Here is a 20,373-nt window from a genome sequence, read left to right as displayed (position 1 = left end):
ATTGCGGGGAAAGGAGGCGGGAGGACGTGAGGTCACGTGACTCCACCGGCGTTGTCAACAATCCACCCCTGGGGGGAGGGGGCGGTATCTGGAACCACGTGTCCCTGTGACGCGATCGGAACGGATCACGTGGGAGGGCCGCCTGAAGCAGTTTCAGCCAGGCTTCCGGAGCCCTGCCCGGTTGACGGTGGCTAATGCCATGGCACACGTTAGTGTCTGCTCTGTGCCAGCCCTGGGGCCATATTATCAAAGGAAAATGGGTTGGAAGCAAGAGTTTATCTTGTGCCTTAAATCTTTAAAACGGAGCCCCAAATTATTTTAATTTTAAATCCCCTCCGGTGATTCAAAGGGACCCTGCCCTGGCTTGGGTGACCCCGTGGGTAATACAACCGGCTGCCAACTTCAAGGTCGACATGCTGGAAGTCATCAGCTGCTCCACAGGAAAACGTTGAGGCTTTCTGCTCCCATAAAGATTTATGACCTCAGAAACTCAAACGGGGAGTTCCACTCTGTCCGCTAGGCAGCTGAGTCAGAATTGACTGTGGACAGCAGTGAGTTTGGATTTTGATCCTGGGTTCAAGGAACTCTTGTGGTACTTTCTAGTGAGTGCTGGGTTGCAGTCCAAACCCATCAGCTGCTCTGATGAGAAAACGAGCCTTTCTACTCCTATGGAGATGTACAGTCTTAGCAATGATAGAGGGTTCTAACCACACCGCCCTCTGTGTTCTGAGGATCACACATAATAAAGCCCATGATCAGTGGTGGAAAGTATACCAGAATTTAAATTCTGAGCACCTGATTTACAGAGGCGATTGATGGATAAAGCCGGCATGTCAACCCCTCTGGACAGGGATGGAAAGGGCATTACCTCCACCCACCTGATAAGCCTGGAGAGAAGCAGTCTCCCTTAGGGGCTTGCCTAAGTGTGTCCTTAATGGAGATCACCTTAAGGGGGGTCACATAGCCACAAGTCATGTCCTGACTGCCTTGGGGAGGCCCCTGGACCAATCTTGTTAAGCTCCTCTGTCTACCACAATGTATGTATCCTAGTCATGGCCCTATTCCTGCTCCAGCAACCCCACCTGTAACTATGATGTTTTGATTTGTGACAGTTTTCCTTTCCTCCCATGTCCTTCCTAAAGTTTCATGTATCAGCAAACCCTTGGATACACCATTATGACCCTGTGTATCAATGGTCTCTCCCATCTAGCTATGTCTTTGTCTTCCCCTTGGCTTGTTAAGCCTATAATAAATGTTCTACTTAAAACAAACAAATTAGAGTTGTTAAGAGTCAAAGGAGCTTTGGGCGTTGAGTTGCTAACCACAAAGCCAGCAGTTCAAAACCACCAGCTATCTCTGAGGGAGAAAGAGGCTTTCGTAAAGTCTCAGAAACTCAGGGCAGTTCAATCCATTCCTACAACATTTGAGTTTGGTTTTGGTTTGGTTACAAGTCAGAACCGGATGGTGGTTCTGGTTGGTTCAGTGTTTTATCAATCTGGTACCTTAGATAAGGAGTAGTGAAGGAAGCTTCTCAAATATGTGCAGCATTGAATGTTGAGGTGCACATGAAACAAAATCCCCTGAAATGCTTTCTGAAGGTCATCAAATACTCTTTCTCTCTTGTGAATTTTCAGGTAGGAAGTTCTAGGTAAAGATAAAAGAATGATGTTCAGATTGCCCATGGTTTGTTTGAAATCATCATAGAATCACAGAATTTTGTTTTTCCACTCTTGTTTCTCGTGTAACTATTGGTGTCAAGAATCCATGGATTGGACCTGTAGAGAGTATTTGTTAAGAAATGTGGGAGTGTATCATTTAATATCCTTACTAAATTGTTTCAAGTTTTTAATATTTTCTGCTTTTCAAGTTTTTATGTTTTACTTTGTTATGGTTAGGTTTGTCTTTTAATGTTTTTCTGTAGATGCAATCCAGGATAGGAACATATATAGAGACAATAACTGGATTAATGATTCCTTGGGGGTATAGCAGGGGAGGTTAGAAGACAATGGAGAACTAAAAATATACAAGAATGAAGAAAATGTCCTAAAACAGACTGTGGTGATGATTATACAACTCTTTTTGATGTGATTGAGCTACTGAATTATATGGCATGTGAATTATAGGTCAGTAAAATGGTTTGGGAAATGTGAGGGTGTAAGTGGATGTTTTATTGTTAAAGAAATTGACAAGCATGATTCAGGTCTGCAACAGATCGTGCTACATGGGAGAAGGTTACGAAGTGGTACCCCTCCCTCCCCAAAAATAAGGAAAAGAAGGAAGCTGCACTGGGCAGAACTTTAGTTTTCCCGCCGGGCAAGTATTAAGCAACTCTCTCGGAGTTAGTGCACCCAGTAGCACTGCCTGGGAAGGTTCTCTCTGGTCACAGTAAAATTTTTGTGAATGCAGTTCACTCAAAACTTTTTGTGTGTGTGTGTGATGGCCAATTTAAGAGAACAAAGTGCATCTGTGAAATTTTGTTTCCTGCTCGGGAAAAATGCTGCAGGAACTGTTGTGATGTTTACACAGCTTACAAGGACTGCACTATGGGGAAAAACTCAAGTGTACAAGTGGTTTTCTCCTTTCCAAAAAGGTAAAAGGCCAAATGATGACAAACCTCATTCTAGACATCCATCAACTTCCCGAATGGATGAAAAATTTGACAACATTTGTGCACTTGTATTCAAAGTCCTACAACAGATCACTGAAGAGATGGGGAAGTTATCTGGGCTATCTTGAAACTTGGTTCAGTGAATTTTAATGGACGATTTGGGAATGAAAAGGGTGGCTGTGAAATTTGTGCCTCAGGTTCTGACTGACCAGGAGAAAAGATCATCAAGTGGAAACATGCCGTGCTTTGCAAGAACAGCTCCCAAGCGACCCAGACTTTTCCCAAGGTTATTACTGATGACCAGACATGGTGCTATTCTTACAACCCCCAAAGCAAACATCAATCAAGACACTGGAACATTCCATTGTCACCTCGTCCTCCAAAAAGCTCCTCAAGTGAAATCAAAGATCAAGACAATGAAAATGATTTATTAAAAAAATCAAGATGATTTTTGTTTGTGTGTTTGTTAATGTGAGGGGGATAGTGCATTTGGAGTTTGTTCCACCAGGTCAGACTGTAAATCAAGCTGGCTATTTAGAGGTTTTGAAAAGATTATGTAACAGTGTACATCCACAAAGGCCTGATTTATGGCAGATGGGGGCGGGGGTGGGGGGACTGCTTTTGCCACCTAATGCACCTGCTCACACAGTCATCTCAGTGCACATCTCAGTTTTGGGCAAAAACAGCATAACTCTCTTTCCTCACACACCTTACTCACCTGACCTCGTTCCGTGCAACTTCTTTTTTGTTTCTGTGAATGAAGAGGGAGATGAAAGGGCAGCAATTTGACTACAATTGGTGCAGGAGGTACTGTCAGCCATCTAAAAAGATGAGTTTGAAAAATGTTTCCAAGAATGGAATTGCAGATTTGACAAATGTATTAAGTGTAATAGAAAGGACTTTGAAGGTGATAGGTTGTTTTGTAAAAAAAAAAAAAAAAAATTGTAGCTTTGGAAAAAATAAGAGTTTTTTTGGTACCCCCTCATACATAGCTAGCCTGAGATAACTCATTCTTAGTTTTCTACACTAGTAAGGGTCAATTGAGCAAAAAGTGCCCCTCAACAGGCTTGATACAATTGTGTATGGATTTTTATAAGCTGTCTAAGAGCCCCCAACAAAATTTTAATTAACATAAAAAATTCCCCTCAACATTTCCTCTATAGTTTTAGTTTCCTCTATTAAAAAAGTCAATTATGACTCATAGGAACCCTATAAACATTCACTGTCATCAAGTCAATTCCCACTTATATCAACTCTACATTGTTCTCAGGTGCCATCAAATCTGTTCTGACCCATAGCAATCTTATTCACCATCCTCACAACTGTTCCTATGCCTGAGCTCATTGTCGCAGTGCTGCATCAATCCAGCACACTGAGGGTCTTCTTTTCTGCTGCCCTTCTATACTAAGAATGATGTCCTTCTCTAGGGACTGGTCTCTCTTGACGTGTCCAAACTATGTAAGTCAAAGTCTCCCCATCCGTGCCCCGTCCAAACTATGTAAGTCAAAGTCTCCCCATCCGTGCCCCGTCCAAACTATGTAAGCCAAAGTCTCACCATCCGTGCCCCAAGCAGCATTGTGCCAAGATAGATTAGTGTGTCCTTTTAGCGTGGTGCTTTCAATATTCTTCTCCAGCACATTCAAATGCATCAATTCGTTTTTCTTCGATCAATGTCAAGTTTTCACATGCACATTGGAACAATTGAGAATACAATGGCTTGGCTTAAATGCACCTTAGGCCTCAAAGTAACATCTTTGCTTTTCAATTTACCTAATGCAACTCTTCTTTTGATCTCTTGACTGCTGCTTCCATGAGCATTGATTGTGGATCCAAGTAAGACAAAAGCCCTGACAACTTCAACCTTTCCTCCATTTATCAAGATGTTACTTACTGGTCGTTTTTGAGGATTTTAGTATTCTTTCTATCGAGTTGTAATCCATACTGAAAGCTGCCATCCTTGATATTTAGCAGCACTTGCTTCCAGTCCTACTCACTTTCAGCAAACGAGGTTGTGTCATCTGCATATCAGATTGTTTATAAGCCTTTCTCCCATCCTGTTGCCACATTCTGCTTCATAAAAGCCACCTTTGCAGATTAGCTGCTTAGCATACAGATTGAATAAGTATGGTGAGAGGATACAACGCTGATGCACATATTTCCTGGTTTTAAACCAGGCAGTATTTCCTTGTTGCACAACTGAATCAAATCTGTTCATGACATCTTCTCGAAATTCAGGTCGGGTGGACTCAAGGTCGTATTTTGGTTCTCTTGGACTGGTCTTCATTTTCTTCAGTTTTATCTTGTACTTTCCTAAATGGGTTTTGTTGTTGTTCTTAGGTGCCATCAAGTTGGCTCTAACCCATGGCAAGCCTATGCACAACAGAATGAGACACCTCATGGTCCTGCACTGTCCTCACAGTTGTTCCTATACCTGACCCACTGAAGCAGCCACTGTGTCAATTCATCTCATTAAGGGCCTCCCTCTTTTTTGCCGCCTGTTCCACTTTACCAAACATGAGCTCCTTCTCTGTTTGTAGCTGCTGATATCAAGTTTCTTTATCATCTCTTTCCACAATTGTAGTCAGTTTTTCTATACATTCCATCTGGGATCAATGTGTATAGTTGCCTTTTGTGTTGTTGGAAAAGGTATTAGCTATAAATCATTGGCTTTGCATAATTCTATCATTTGATCTCCAGCTTCATTTCTATCACCAAGTCTTTCTTTTGCTTTTCTTTATCATTTTATTAGGGGCTCATACAACTCATCACAATCCATACATACATCCCTTGGATCAAGCAAGCCTATACTTTTCAAGTACTGTTCCTTCCTCTCTTTTTCAAACGTTTGCATTCCAATAGCCAATAATTATCAATACATGTTTGATCAATATCTAATGGAAGTCATTGGTAGAATTCTTCAATCTTCTCCCTAGCTCTTGTTCATAAATTTTTAATAGTTGTATTGGTTGGATTTCCTTGAAAGTAGATAGATAGGATCTAAACATAGACAGCATTGTACTGCATGACTGATCTTTCAATGTACGTCATTCCTCTTGTTTCCAGGCATGTCATTTTCTGATTCAAATAGCCAATACCAGTCCTTTTCAGCTCCCTAAAGCTTCGGATAGTGATTCTAGAGTAAAACTTCCCTACAACATTTACCCAAAGCTGAGTCAATGATGACTCATAGTGACAGGGACAGGACAGGGTAGAAGAGCCCCTGTGAGTTTCTGTGACTCTCTTTAAGGGAGCAGAATTCTGTTTCTGGTGGAGTGGCTGGTGGCTTTCAACTGCTGGCCTTTCAGTTAGCAGCCCAATGTGTAACTGGTACACCAAGGTTACAAATTTGTAATAAGGAGCATATTGCTGCATTTTTCTCAAGAAGAGTAGAACCACCATTTACAAATGAGTGTTTTAATTACTCCTTTGGTTCCAGGTCTTCCTTGCTCAGGATGGCTCAGGATTTTATTTTGCTTTCATCTGGCAAATTCTTCAGCTCAAGCTGGGGGAAAGGTGGAGCTCTGCGCTGGTTTTCTTCAGCTTGCATTTATTTTCAAGGAACCACTTTCCTGGGTATCTCTCATTTGTCCAATCCTGAATTCGGAGCCCTGGTGGGTGTACCCCAACATCAGCAGTTTGACCATCAGCAGCTCAGAGGGAGAAACACAGGATTTCTACATGTGCGGTTAGTCTTGGAATACCACAGGCACAATTCTAAGCTGCTGTATAGGATCACTATGAGTCAGACTTGACCCCATGGCAGTGAGTGACCTTTTAGTAACTGCTGTGGTGAACAAATTAACTCATTGCCATCAAGTTCATCAGACTCTTAACTCCTGTTAAGGTGCTTTGTGAGTCATGGGTTAAGTGCTTGGCCACTAAGGGAAAGGCTGAAAGTTCCAAACCACAAGTTCCTTCTTGTGACAAAGATGAAGCCGACTGCTTCCATGAGGGTGAAAGCCTTGGAAACCTTAGGGAACATTGTATTCCACATGCAGGTCTGAATTGACTAACTCTTGATAGGGCCTGCTAATCATTTACAAACACGATCAACTAAACAGTTATATATTTTTGCCTTCCTACCATCCTCTCCCTCGGTTAGATTGTAAAACAGCCTCAGCAGGGTATCCAGCAGTCAAATACAAAAAGAAAATGCTTGAGGTTTAAAACAATGTCTCTTAATGGAAATGATCGTGTTAATCAGAATTAAAAACAGACACACAAGGAGCCCAGTGGTGCTGTTGGGTCAGCATTGGACTGCTAGCCCCAAGGCCAGTGGTTCAAACCCATCAACTATTCCTCAGGAGAAAGATGAGGGTGTCTTCTCCTAAAGATTTACAGTCCTGGGAACCCTATATTGGGTGGCTGTGGATTGGAATTGACTCAATGACAACGATGGAATGTAATTTATTTCGCAATAATTGCATATGATTTTGCAAAATGAAGTAACATTTTTGACAAATTCCATGAAGGTTCATCATAGTCTTAGAGCATCACATGATCAAGACTCGGCTGTCTAGTTACCAGAACCTATTACAGGGATTCTTGGTTGTCGAAGTTAATTCATTCCAAATTTGTGTTCAAACACCAAAAAGTTCCAGAGTTAAACATATTTTTCCCATATGAAAGAATGCAAACCAAATAGTTGGTTCTGAGGCCCTCAAATTATACTTATAAATTCATTTTCCTAATAAATTCAAATTTATGATTCATTAAATCATATAACTTTTAGCCTTCTCCCACATTAGTCTTTGATACACTATCACTATCAAGTTGTTTCTGATTTATCCAAATTAACAACAACCTTTCAACTTTTTTGCTGGTCTGGGTGATTTTGTGCTTAATAATTTCACACCTTTGCTACATTAGCTGCTTTAATCACACTTTTTTTTCCCCAAAAAATGTTGATAATGTCGACTTAGCCATGTTGTATTCAGCCAATAAATCACACAAGCAGCAGCCTGATTCAAATTTTGCAAGGATTTCTCTCCTTACAGTGGCTGTCAGTCTTGCTCTTAGTTTCACTGCTGCTATCACTTTCTTTAGAACCATGGTTACAATATTTTATGCAAATAAAGCGCAAGAGTGAGCGTAATGAATGTTTTAATGCACTAACACAAACACTGTATGTTGGCCAGATAGAACGGTGGTTAACACTGAAGTGTCACTCCTTTGTGTCTGAGCCAAGGCACTACTTGTGACTCCTTATTGGTCCATAGAGGTTGTTTTCAAGTAGGATTTTTGGTTTGATTATCAAGCCGAGTTACAAACACTGAGCAGATCTTTTGGTCACTCTTTGTTGTTCAGAGTAGAGGAAAGCTCTAGCTTGGTGTTGTTCCATAACCAAGGTATTACTGTATTTGTAAAAATAATTATTTTCAAGCTAACATTGTATAGTTTATCAATTCTGTAGTAGTAAATTTTCACGATGGGCAGGGATTAGTCTGATTCATATGGTCTTTTGCCTTTATTCAATCCCCCCAAAATAAATGCTGAGTAAATTTTTAAGTCAGGGCCATTTCATATATATACAAATGTGCTTAATACAACTGATGATTGAATTGTTAAAAAAAACTGTAAGTGCCCCCAATAAAATGATTTCTAAAATTTTAAAAGCCAGGGCCAACTATAAGGTTTACTTTGACATTCATAGATTGGATGTATTTTATACTATTGTTCCCTAATGTTTAAAAAAGAATGAGGGTTCTGAATATTTTGTTGGTGAAAACAAAAACCGTTACCATGGCTCACTCCCCACTCACAATCTATGAACTTCAGCAGCATATTTGAAACATTTGGAGGAGACTTTAAAATGCCAGTTCTTTTACCGCATCCCAAATAAAGCAGAATCTCTGGGAAGGAGGGTTTAAAAGTTCTCCGTGTGTGATTTTAATGTACATGTTGGGATGGGAAGCTCTTTGGCTTGAATTTATTATAGTAAATTTATTTAGGGCAAGTATTGTATCACTCATTTCACAGAAGAGTCAGACAACCCTAACGAGTACAGCACTCCCCAGGTACTTGTTCAGCTTCACCCAGTTATTAATTGTAAGTTGTCACGACAGCTGAGACTCAGGTCAGGGTTTTAAGCAATTAAATGCTGGCTACTTTTTTCTATGCCCTTCCTTCCTTCTTGCATGTGGTAGAATCCGTTGAATTCTTTTATTCGTTTTTTTTAAAAAAAAAAAAAACTAAAGTAATGTAGACATGTAAGGGAGTTTTGTTTCTTTTTTAAAAGAGGAAAAATTTTTCAAGTGTGTTTAACAAGTGCTCGTGAAATGTTCTTGACTATTAAGACACCCCGTCTTAAGGATGACTGTCAACAGCTGTGAAATAGGAGCCGGCATCGACTCGGCAGTGAAGGTAACTAACACAGGACACCCAAACCACACAACACTTCCTTGGAGGCCTATCTTTACCAAGGGTCACAGCTTAATGACACGCCATCCCTTTAGTGGTTGGTGCTGCCAAGTTCAAAAATACTAGCCACCTGCAGCAGTTCCGTCTGTAGAGTCAAAGTCTTGGAAAACCTGTTCTACGTTCTGCTCTCATATTGCTGTGGGAAGAGACTGACGGCAACGGGCTTAGTTTTTCTTTGGGTCCCCGGCACGTCGGCCTCTGGCGTGCACGTCTGGAGCATTGGCCTCGGTGCTCCTTGTTAGCGAACTTGCACCACACGCTGCGCCAGAGTGTGGACGCACCCCATCCCGCTCAAAACTAACCTTGTCAAGAGGCCCGGAGTTGGGCGGAAACCCAACCCGCCAACCTAACAACGGACGCCCAAGCCGGCTTCCACTCGAGCGCGCTCCAGGAGCACCTTCCACTGGGCTGGTTTTTTAGTGGTAGTGGTTTTCCTTTGCTTCCGGGTCAGAGCTTGGCAGAACTTCCGGTCTTGCGCACTCCGGTCGGCCCGCCCCGGCCGCCGCTGCGTTGCCATGGTAGCGGGCGGCGGCGGCGGGCCGGCGGGCTTGGCCGGCGGAGGAAGGTCAGTGTCGGGAGGCGGGCCTGGCTCGCGTGCGCGCCCGGCCGGCGGCGCTGCAGTATGGGCTGAGGCGGCGGAGCGGCGGCCCGCGCGGTGAGGGACGAGGCTCCGGGCCCGAGCCCGACGCGTTGGACTCGAGGGGCGGGCGGGCGGGCCGTAGGCTTGGTGGGGCCCGGGGCTCGATAAGTGGGCGGCTGCCGGGGTGCGGGGACGCTGGCTGTCTGGAGAGGATGCGCCGAAGTGGGGGGGTTCCCGCCGGATGGGGGGGGAAGCGGAGGGAGGGCGCCTCCGGCGGAGTGGACCGGACGCCCGAGGACCGCGTAAGTTCTCTTGGTCCTCAAAACCCGACACGGTCTGTGGAGGGGAGTCTGGGTTTCGGTTTCTGAATTTGGAAGTCGGGCTTTATTGGGGGGCTGAATTATCCACTATGACTGAATGAACCGACAAACCTTCCCTGTTGCCCCCCTCTCGATTCTTCCGAAGCAGTAGACGCCCGACGGGATCATGGAGATGTATGAAACCCTTGGCAAAGTGGGAGAGGGAAGTTACGGAACAGTCATGAAGTGTAAACATAAGGTTTCTGGGCAGATAGTGGCCATTAAGATATTTTATGAGAAACCAGAAAAATCTGTCAACAAAATCGCAACGAGAGAAATAAAGTTCCTAAAGGTTTGCTTCTTTTGCTTTCATTGTTCTAAGCCATCAAGAGGGAACTTGTTAAGAAATCACCAGGAATAGTTTTACAAGAATATTTCCATTAACATGCACTAAGGCACCTGGTAGAATAATAAGTGGGCTGCCCTGCAATTCGCTCCATATCGTTCTGTAATTTTATAGTGATGCAAGATGTGCTTGTGCACAACTTAACCAAAGTTACGCCAGGTAATTCACAAATATTTTCGTATGATAAAGATTCGCTTAAAAGGTCAGCTTTGTGCTAGAGACTTGGATTACATTTCAGATCTACGTGGCGGTTCTCGCCCTTAAAGGGAACTGGCTGTACCCTGAATGAAAACCCGGGTTCAAGACCTTTTCCTAGAGAATCTCTCTTGTTCCCTTTCTCGGTCTATTGCATTTCTGTTGATTGTTTTTCTCTACTGAATCATTTTGTAAAGATAACCAGTATATGGTCAGAACATGAACATGTACTTAGAAATGCGTTTTGACCGTTACAGTGAAATTTTGAGAGCGGAAACTCGGGACTGCCTATTTTTCCAGGCTTTCAGAGGGTATCGCCAGTTTTCTTTCTCTGTTCAAAGGGAAAGACTCTGAAAAGTGCCCACTATATATAGGTTCCCACTCTGACAGGTTCTGCGGTTTATTTATTAAAACCAAAAATCCAAACTTGAGTCATCAGGTCAATTCTGACTCATTGCAACCCTGTAGAGCAGCGTCGAACTGCCTCTGTGGATTTGCGACACACTTTTGCCAAAGTAGAAAGCATCTTTCTGTGGAGTGGCTAGTGGTTTCGAACTGCTGACTTGTTTTCCCTGCAACCTCCAAACTCACTGCCAATATGAGTCAATTCCAGCTCAGCGACCCTGCATTAGAGTAGAACTGTCCCTAAAAAGATTGCCATCATGATTCATTTTAAGCTAAATTTTTTAAAAACATTTTATTAGGGGCTCATACAACTCTTATCACAATCCATACATATACATACATCAATTGTATAAAGCACATCTGTACATTCTTTGCCCTAATCGTTTTTTTCCCTTTTCTTTTTGCATTTTATTAGGGGCTCATACAACTCTTATCACCATCCATACATATACATACATCAATTATATAAAGCACATCTGCACATTCCCTGCCCCAATCATTCTCAAAGCATTTGCTCTCCACTTAAGCCCTTTGCATCAGGTCCACTTTTTTTTTTCCCCCTCCCTCTCCGCTCCCCCCTCCCTCATGTGCCCTTGGTAATTTATACATTGTTATTTTGTCATTTGAGCTAAATTTTTATGTGAAAAGTTTATGAAATATAATTTTTTAAAACGTTTATGAAATAAATTACAGGTAAAGTAATGAGACTATTTTAGAAGAGACATATAGTAATGGAGGGTGGGGGGGATTCATTGTTTTTTAAAGTACCTGTTTTTCACTCATCTTCAAGCCCTTGAGTGATTTCCCCTATCTTATTAATTCACATTAACTCACATTAATTGCTTTCATTGTCTATGCCTTTCAAATTAAAGGCTGAATAGGAAACTAGTAATTTTCCTGATTTGAAGGATTAATATTATAGTATCCAAAAGTAGTCCACTCCTTTCCCTCTTGCTAGCATGCTGTCAGCTGCAGTACTCGGGCTTCATGCCAACTAGGGAAATGGAAACCAAACATGGGGAAAAAGTCTGGCATTGTATTTTGGCATGCTTTTCTCTTAGTCATATCTTAAAGACTTCAGTAGCTGCATTAGTACAGAGAATGGAGAAAATCGATGTGCCCTTAGAATAAAAGCAAATATTTTATTATAAACGTAGTTTCTTAATAAAGGCAACATAAATAAACCCCTTGATTTTTAGCCAAATGAATATTTTTTATAATTAAAAGCAATGGTTAAATCATTTCAACATTAGTTGTAACTAAGTTAGCATGTTGAACGATAGTATGAATCCCATAAAAGATCAACTTCATTTGTTTTATATGTTGATAGATGGCTGACTACTTTTGACTTCTTGAAATTATGTCCATTTCAATTATTGCTACTATTCCAAAGTAGTGTTTTGTTGCTTAATATACTAGTACAGTTAATAGAATTTTACCGAAAAATAACTATATACTTATGTAAAATTACTATAGTTATGAGATCGTCTTTTTATATCTGAAAAGAGAATCTCATCAGGAGTTTCTAGATAACACGTTTCTCTTTTGGTCTGATGAATTTATAGTGCTCACCTAAAATTACAGTTTACTCTAGAGTTTAGAACCAAAATTAGAGAATAATTAATTCTAAAAATTCAAATTAAATACTCAATGCTGTTGAAATCTACAGTCATATGAAAACCTAAGAATTGGTTTAAATTTCAGATGTTGAATTTGATCACAAACCAAGTTAAAGGGTAGCCATATATCCTTTAGCAGAATTCTAAGTTGTAGTACATTGACTCTAGAATATTTTAATAAGCAACCCAATGTCATTCTGGGGTAATGTATTTTACTTTATGAATACTGATCATGAAATAAAAGTAACCCAATCATTGAGAAATTTCAGCTGAAATGCATGATTGAAATGAAACAGTATTTGCGTCCTTCAAAAGTTATATAAGCATTATTTTGTTCAAGTTATTGTGCATTAAATAATTTATGAAATGTGTTTCTTTTGTCAATAGCAATTTCGCCATGAAAACTTGGTCAATCTGATTGAAGTTTTTAGACAGAAAAAGAAAATTCATTTGGTGTTTGAATTTATTGACCATACAGTATTAGATGAGTTGCAACATTATTGCCATGGACTAGAGAGTAAACGACTTAGGAAATACCTCTTCCAGATTCTTCGAGCAATTGAATTTCTTCACAATAATAATGTAAGTGCTTCAGTGTAAGCAAAAGTACAGGATGAATATATGAAGTGTCCTTTAAACAAGATTGGTCTTTATGAAGGCTGTTAAAATTATTTTTCTGTGTAATATTAAGTGACATCCTTAAATGTAATTGAGAGGTGAGATACAAATAATTAAAAGGGAACTTGGCGTTACTGATCAGATAATTTAGTTGCAGAGTTGAGGTGATGTTTATTAAGCACACAAAAATTCAAGTGTAGGATAGACCAAGATCAAGTCTAGCATACTACAGGGAGATATCAGTAGTTAGGAATAGTGCACTGAGGTAGCTTTTATTGCAAGAAAGAAGTACATTAAGATGTTGAAAGTCTCGGTGCCAGGGTTTGATGGACACCTAGTCAGATGAGAGATGTGGAGATAGGAACTATAAATTAGGCTATGGAAATGTCAAGTGGTTGTGGATACCTTAATGGCGAAATGTGTATGACCTTGTAATTTAACTGATGAAAAATAAATAAAAAGATTAATTGTTCTGATTTTCAGCGTTGCCTTCATTGCCCAGTGTTTAGCTCAGCAGGGTTTACATGGAACTGTGTTTTCCCTTTTTTTAGCTCCTCAATTTTTTATGGAGGTCTATTTGCAAAATAAATATTTATGGGAGTTTCAAAAAAGTTCAAGAAAAAGTAGAATTAAAGGTAATGGGGTGTACCTGACTCAAGCCTTGGTCTTTTCAATATTTTGATAATGCATGTGAACATTGGATATCAAATAGGAAGACCTTTTCATAATGGATAATGCTATTATAATGGAATTGTTTTCTTAATTTTCCTTTTCAGATTCCTAACTGCTGGTGAATAAATACCCAACTTTCTTATTAAAAAAAAAGATAATAGGATTTTCCTATCAACTCTTTGTTTTGTTCTTAAATCATTTTTGGGGGAGCTCGTACAACTCTTACCACAATCCATACATCAGTTGAATTAGGCATGTTTGTACATATGTTGCCCTCATTCTCTTCGATTCATTTACTTTCTATTGTGCCCTTGGTACAGCTCTTTTTTTTCTCCCCCTTCCCCCACTACCATCATACCCCCCCCAATAGATTGTACATTGTTAATACTTTCATCTTTCACACAAACCGCTGTCTCCCTTCTCCCATGTTTTCTGTTCTTCCCCCTGTAGTGGGGTGTATAGTTATGTGTTGATCATTGCGATTGGTTCCCCCTTTCCCTGTCCTCTCTCCCTCTTGCCCCTACCCTTCCAGCATCACCATCCCCACTCTTGGATTCTGTCCTATTAACTTTTGAAGCCCGTCATATATACCATATTTTGTTTATCCCATTCATCTGTTGTTGGACAGTACTTGATCTTTGTTGTTGCTAAGGCTCATAACAGGATTAAAAACAAAGCTCAAGCTTATTTTAGAATGGGTAAAGGATAAAGGTGGATAAAAATGCAGCTCAGGGAAGGAACTTGTGAAAATCCAGATAGGAAGTAAGTGAAGGACTTGGACTTGGATTGGTGAAATGGAGTAGAGAGGAAGGATAGCAGAGAGATAAGATAGAGATTCCAAAACATATACATGACAGGCTTTGAGAATTAATTCAGTATATATGAGAAGGATGGGGGAATAGGGAAGAAATCAAATATAATTACAAGATTTTAAATCTGACAGGAGAATTAGGGTGGCATTGGCAGAAGCTGATTTTAGGAGGGAGAATTGCCTCTCTATATATATTATGTATATATATGTATATATACACACACACAAATATACATATGGTAAATCACTTTATTTAAATGTTCTCACTCAGGAAATTCTTAGCTAGAACTAGATACACAGATTATGGGACTTTCTTCTCAGATACCCTGACTGAAGAGGTAAGAAGACTAGGGTGGAGGAAATGTGAAAAAGCAGTAGCCAGCACCGAGTGTGGAAGAATATACATATGGGAGAGGTGAGAACAGCAGAGAAGGAGGCCCAAATAGAAACCCATGTTCTGTTATTCCCTTGGTCTCCTCCAGAATACAAGCATCCCTGTCCCTCCACTCATTTCACACCATATAATGACTTACCTTTGACAAGGCAGCCATGAACGTTGGGGCTCATTAAATTAAATATTATTATACTTATATCTAGATTTGAGCTTTGATGATTTTAAGTTGATTTTTACACTGAAAAAATTAAGAAAAAAAAGCTGCATCCTGATATCTCCAGATTTCAAGCACGATATTTTCTTTTTTATTGATATTTTCTATAACTGAAATGTCAGACTTACTGTCTAGCATGATATTTCATATACCTTTTAATTAAAATTTCTGAAGTAGAATATTATCCAGAAGAAGCTTCATCTCTCCAGGAGTAATTATATACGTTATTTTATTTGATGATGGATAATGTTTCCTTTTAAAAAATAGACTTCTAGAAAACTCAAAACTTTAATGAAATAACCAGTTCATCACAGAAATCGAATGTAACTTTCTCTTTATAATTGTTTCTTATAATTTATAGTTTTGATCTGTTTAGTATAAACCTTGTCAAAACCATTTTCAAAGCAGTTCAGAAGATAAATGCAAATATCTGGCCAATTACAGGGGGAGACATGCTTATTCCTTCGCTAATTCATCTGTTCAATATTTATTGAGTATCCACCATTAACAAACCTTGCACTAGTAGATGGACATTGGGCCTCTACTCAAATCCTCAGCGGAAGAACAGTTTGTTCTAATAACCTAGCATTCTGTGATGCTTGCCTTCCCAACACAATTGCTGAAGACAAAATAAATGGGTGCCTAAGCTAATGTGAAGAAAGCTGATGGCACCCAGCTATGAGAAGATACGGAGTCTAGGGGCTTAAAGGCTTGACTTTAAACAAGCGGCCAACTAGCCAGGGAAGTAACAAAGACCACGTGGAAGAAGCACACCAGCCTGTGTGATCACGAGATGTTGATGGGATCAGGTATCAGTAAACCCCAAACATACAATCATATTGATACATACTAGGGAGGGGGTTGGAGTGGAGACCCAAAGCCCATCTGTAGACAGATATCACGTTACAGAAGGGTCACAAGGAAGGGATGAGCCAGCCAGGGTGCAGTATAGCACTGATGAAGCAGTGCTATAGAGTATAAGAAACTCTAGTACTTGAATACTCTTCCCCACCCACCCCCACTATCATGACCCTAATTCTACCTTAGAAATCCAGCTAGACTGGAGTATGTACACTGATACAGATCAGAGCTGTTGACACAGAATCTAGCACAGATAAACCCCTCAAGGGCAATAAGGGAGTAGCGATACCATGAGAGTAGAGGGAAGGTGGGGAGTGTTGGGGGGAAACAGGGAGCTGGTCATAATGATCCACATATGACACTTCCCCGGGGATGACAACAGAAACATGAAGGGAGACCATGGACAGTGTAAGATAAAGAAAATATAATTTATAGGGGGTCATGAGGGTGGGAGGAACTGACACTAAGGGCTCATGTAGAAAGAAAATGTTTTGAAAAAGATTGCAACATATGTACAAATGTGCTTGATATAATTGATATTTGAACATCTCCACAATGCCATCAAGTTTCCTTTCTGCTAGAGTATTGAAAGAAGGAATTGAGCCGACCTCACAATAAAAGTCAGTGATGTTGCTGTGTGTCTACCATGTAGAGAAGTTTTATAGTAGAAGAATACATTATCAATTTGGTACATTTTTTAATACACTTGATGAATAATAGTGACTAAAGTATTAGGGATACAACATAAGTAGAAAGCAGTTTTTACCTTCAAAGAGTTCATTTATTTTACAGTCCAGAAAATAAATGAGACAATCAGGAGTAAAGTGCCAGGTTTTGCCAGTGGCACAAATATTCAGTGTAGTTGTACAGAATGGGCCAGAAACTCCTCAGCACAAATTATGATATGATAGTCCCAAGGATGGCCTGCCATTCTCTTCATCCAGAAGGAGCTAAGCACGTTTGATGTGAATCAAAACATCATTTCATTGTGAGAAGAGAAGACATTTTTGTGCTTTGTTTCTGTCATAACTCCTAAAACAAAACGAGGAACACCTTTAGACAATACATATTTCACTGCCATATGACTAATAGGTGATGGAGGGGGGTATTCGATGTTCTTCACAATCCTTGCTCTTTCTATTCGGCTTCTCCATAGCAGTTTAGCTCAAAGGCTGTTACATGGGGTCACCATGGGATGGAATGGACTCAACAGTAACTAACAACAAAATCATAGGAATATGCTCCTGTTAGAACAGAAGAATGATGGAAAGACAAAGTTTTAAAACTTCAATTGCTGTTGGCAAAAGGGAAATTCAAAGACATGACTGGTCTTTTGTCTCAGAATTTCAATATGCCTTTACCAAGCTCGGTGTCTCTCTCCAAATGTTCTTTCCACTCCCGATGACAGGCAGATGTAAGATGAAGTCTTGCCAACCTCACTTCCAAGGATCAATCTGACTGGACTTCTAAAACATTTGTTTTTTCTTCAACAAATACTGCATCTTAATTACCATGCTCCCTGATACCATGAGACCTTTGCCCATGCTGTTCCCTCTACCTGGATTGCTCTTCCCTCCCAAGGTCATCCTACTGATTCCTCAGATTGTAGTGTAAGTAGGATTTTCCCTAGGGATTCCCTTCTTAATCTCCGCAACGGAATCAGATCTCCGTTTTAAATGGCTCTCACAGTGCTGGGTTATTTCTGCAGCACTGGTGAGGGTTGTGGTTTTTTATATTTGCTATGTGTCCAAGATATGTCTCTTCTACTCTAACATAAGTTCTTCGAGGACAAGTATCCAGGTCTATTTTTTAATAGCTTGATTGAAATTTAATTTACAAACCATAAAACTCACCTGTCTACAGTATACTATTAATTGATCTCTTAAAAAATCATTTTATTGAGGGCTCTTACAGCTCTATCACAATCCATACATCCTTTCATTGTGTCAAGCACATTTGTACATATGGTGCCATCATCATTTTCAAAACATTTTCTTTCTACTTGAGCCCTTGATATCAGCTCATTCTGCCTCTCCCCTCCCTCCCTCATGAACCCTTGATTATTAATTGGTTTTTAAAAGCAAACTTAGAGTTCTGCAACTATCATCACAATTCTATTTTAGAATATTTTTGTCACCTTGGAAAGATTCATCTTGGTCCTTTGTAGTCAATCCCTATGTTCACTGTATCCTTAACCTTTCTGTCTCTATACATGTACCTTTTGGGACATTTCATATAAGTCACTACCACATAGTCAATTCTGACCTTAGAGGACAGACTAGAACTGCCGCTGTGGGTTTCCAAGGCTACAAATATTTAAGGAAGCAGACAGCCTCATCTTTCTCTTATGGAGTGGCTGGTGGGTTTAAACAGCTGACATTGCACTTAATAGTCCAACACTTACACAGGCAGGATTCTACTTTATAGAGTATTTTCAGAAGAGGATGTGGAACAAGAGATATAATTGCTGGTGTCAGATGAATCTTGGCTGAAAGCAGAGGTCACCAGAAAGATATTTACTTGTGTTTTATTGACTGTTCCAAGGCATTCAACTGTGTGGACCATTACAAACTATGGATAGCCTTGAGAAGTATGGAAATCCCAGAACACTACATTGTGTTCATATAGAACCTGCACTTGGATCAAGAGACAGTTGTGCAGACAGAACAAAGGAATACTTCATGGCTTAAAATCAGGAAAGGTGTGCATCAGGGTTGTATAGTCAATCTATGCAGAGCAAGTAATCAGAGAAGTTGGAGTGTATAAAGAAGAATGCTGCATAAGGATTGGAGGAAGGCTAATCTAAAACTATATAGATGATACACAGATGACACAACCTTGCTTGCAGAAAGTGAAGACTTGGAAGCATTTAATGATGAAAAGCAAAGATTGCAACCATCTGGATGGAGTACAACTTAATGTAAACAAAATCCAAATCCTCAAAATGACCAGTAGGTAACAAACATCCTGATAAATGGAGAAAAGGTTGAGGTTGTCAAGGATTTTGTCTTGCTTGGATCTGCAAGCAATGCTCATGGAAGCAGCAGCAAAGAGATGAAGTGACGCATTGCATTGGGTAAATCTGGTGTACAAGAACTTAAAGCAGCGGTACTCAACCTGCGGGTTGTGACCCCTTTGGGGGTTGCCAGATTCATAACAGTAGCAAAATTACAGTTATGAAGTAGCAACGAAAATAATTTTATGGTTGGGGTCACCACAACATGAAGAATTGTATTAAAGGTTTGCGGCATTGGGAAGGTTGAGAACCACTGCCTTAAAGTGTTGTAAAGTAAGGATGTTACTTTCAGGACTAAAGTACACCTGGCCCAAGCCATAGTATATTCAGTTGTCTCATATGCATCCGAAAGTTGGCCATTGAATAAGGAAGACTGAAGAAAAAAAACATCTATTTGAATTAATGGTGCTAGTGAAGAATGTTGACAGTACCATGGACTGCCAAATGAACAACAACAAAAATCTGTCTTGGAAGAAATACAACCCGAATGCTCCTTAGGGCAAGGATGGCAAGACTTCATCTCAGGTACTTTGGACATGTTGTCAGGAGAGACCCGTCCCTGGAGAGGACATTGTGTTTGGGAAAGTAAAGGGACAGTGAAAAAGAGGAAGACTTGTAACAAGAAGGATGGACACAGTGACTACAACAACGGACTCAAACTTAACAACAATGATGAGGGTGGCGCAGGACCAGGCAGTGTTTTGTTCTGTTGTGCGTAGGGTTGCTATGAGCTGGACCCAAATCGACAGCACCTCGCAACAATGACAGCAGTTATTTTGCATCTGGGGTCCTTCACTTGCGTATGTTTGAGTTTCATCCATGTATCAGTACTTCATTTTTATTGCTGAATAAATCCATTGTATGGCTATACCACGTTTTCTTTATCTATTGTAGATACATAAACTGACAGTTAGCAGAACAGTCTGACATTGCTGTGAGGAGGATATGGAAGATGCAGTGCAAATACCCAACTGGAGATGTGAGGGAATCATTAGGTGCCGCCAGTTGAAGAGCATTCTGTTATTTCAACTTTCGGGCTGCTAGGAATAGTACCTCTGTGAACATTTGTATATTTTCTTGATTAAGCATATGCTGTAAATTATCTTGGATGGATGCTTAGGAATTTATTTTCTTGATTTTCCAGTACAGTAAGTTTTCCAAAGTTATTGTAACATTTTATGTTCTAACCAGCATGCCTGCCAATATTTGTTATTGTCTCTTTATAAAGAGCTCTGGTGGCCCAGTGGGTACACAT

At 40.2% G+C, this 20,373-nt stretch overlaps 1 protein-coding gene across 6 annotated transcripts in view; it reads left to right on the top strand.

The window, feature by feature from the left end:
* The first annotated feature begins 9,546 nt into the window (after positions 1 to 9,546).
* Positions 9,547 to 20,373, top strand: part of CDKL3 (cyclin dependent kinase like 3) — a 63,192-nt gene continuing 52,365 nt past the window's right edge. For 4 of the 6 annotated variants that reach the window (XM_075541556.1, XM_075541555.1, XM_075541554.1 and 1 more), the window contains exons 1-3: positions 9,547 to 9,683; positions 10,077 to 10,259; positions 12,920 to 13,114. In XM_075541556.1, coding sequence (XP_075397671.1) covers positions 10,095 to 10,259; positions 12,920 to 13,114 — 360 coding nt within the window. In that variant the 5' untranslated portion in view covers positions 9,547 to 9,683; positions 10,077 to 10,094. Of the gene's footprint in view, positions 9,684 to 10,073; positions 10,260 to 12,919; positions 13,115 to 20,373 lie in introns of all 6 variants that reach the window. The other 2 variants (XM_075541553.1, XM_075541557.1) reach the window with 2 other exon arrangements.

This window comes from Tenrec ecaudatus, chromosome 2 (assembly GCF_050624435.1).
Source record: "Tenrec ecaudatus isolate mTenEca1 chromosome 2, mTenEca1.hap1, whole genome shotgun sequence".
Lineage (NCBI taxonomy): Eukaryota > Metazoa > Chordata > Mammalia > Afrosoricida > Tenrecidae > Tenrec > Tenrec ecaudatus.
This window is presented reverse-complemented; position numbering and strand designations above follow the sequence as displayed.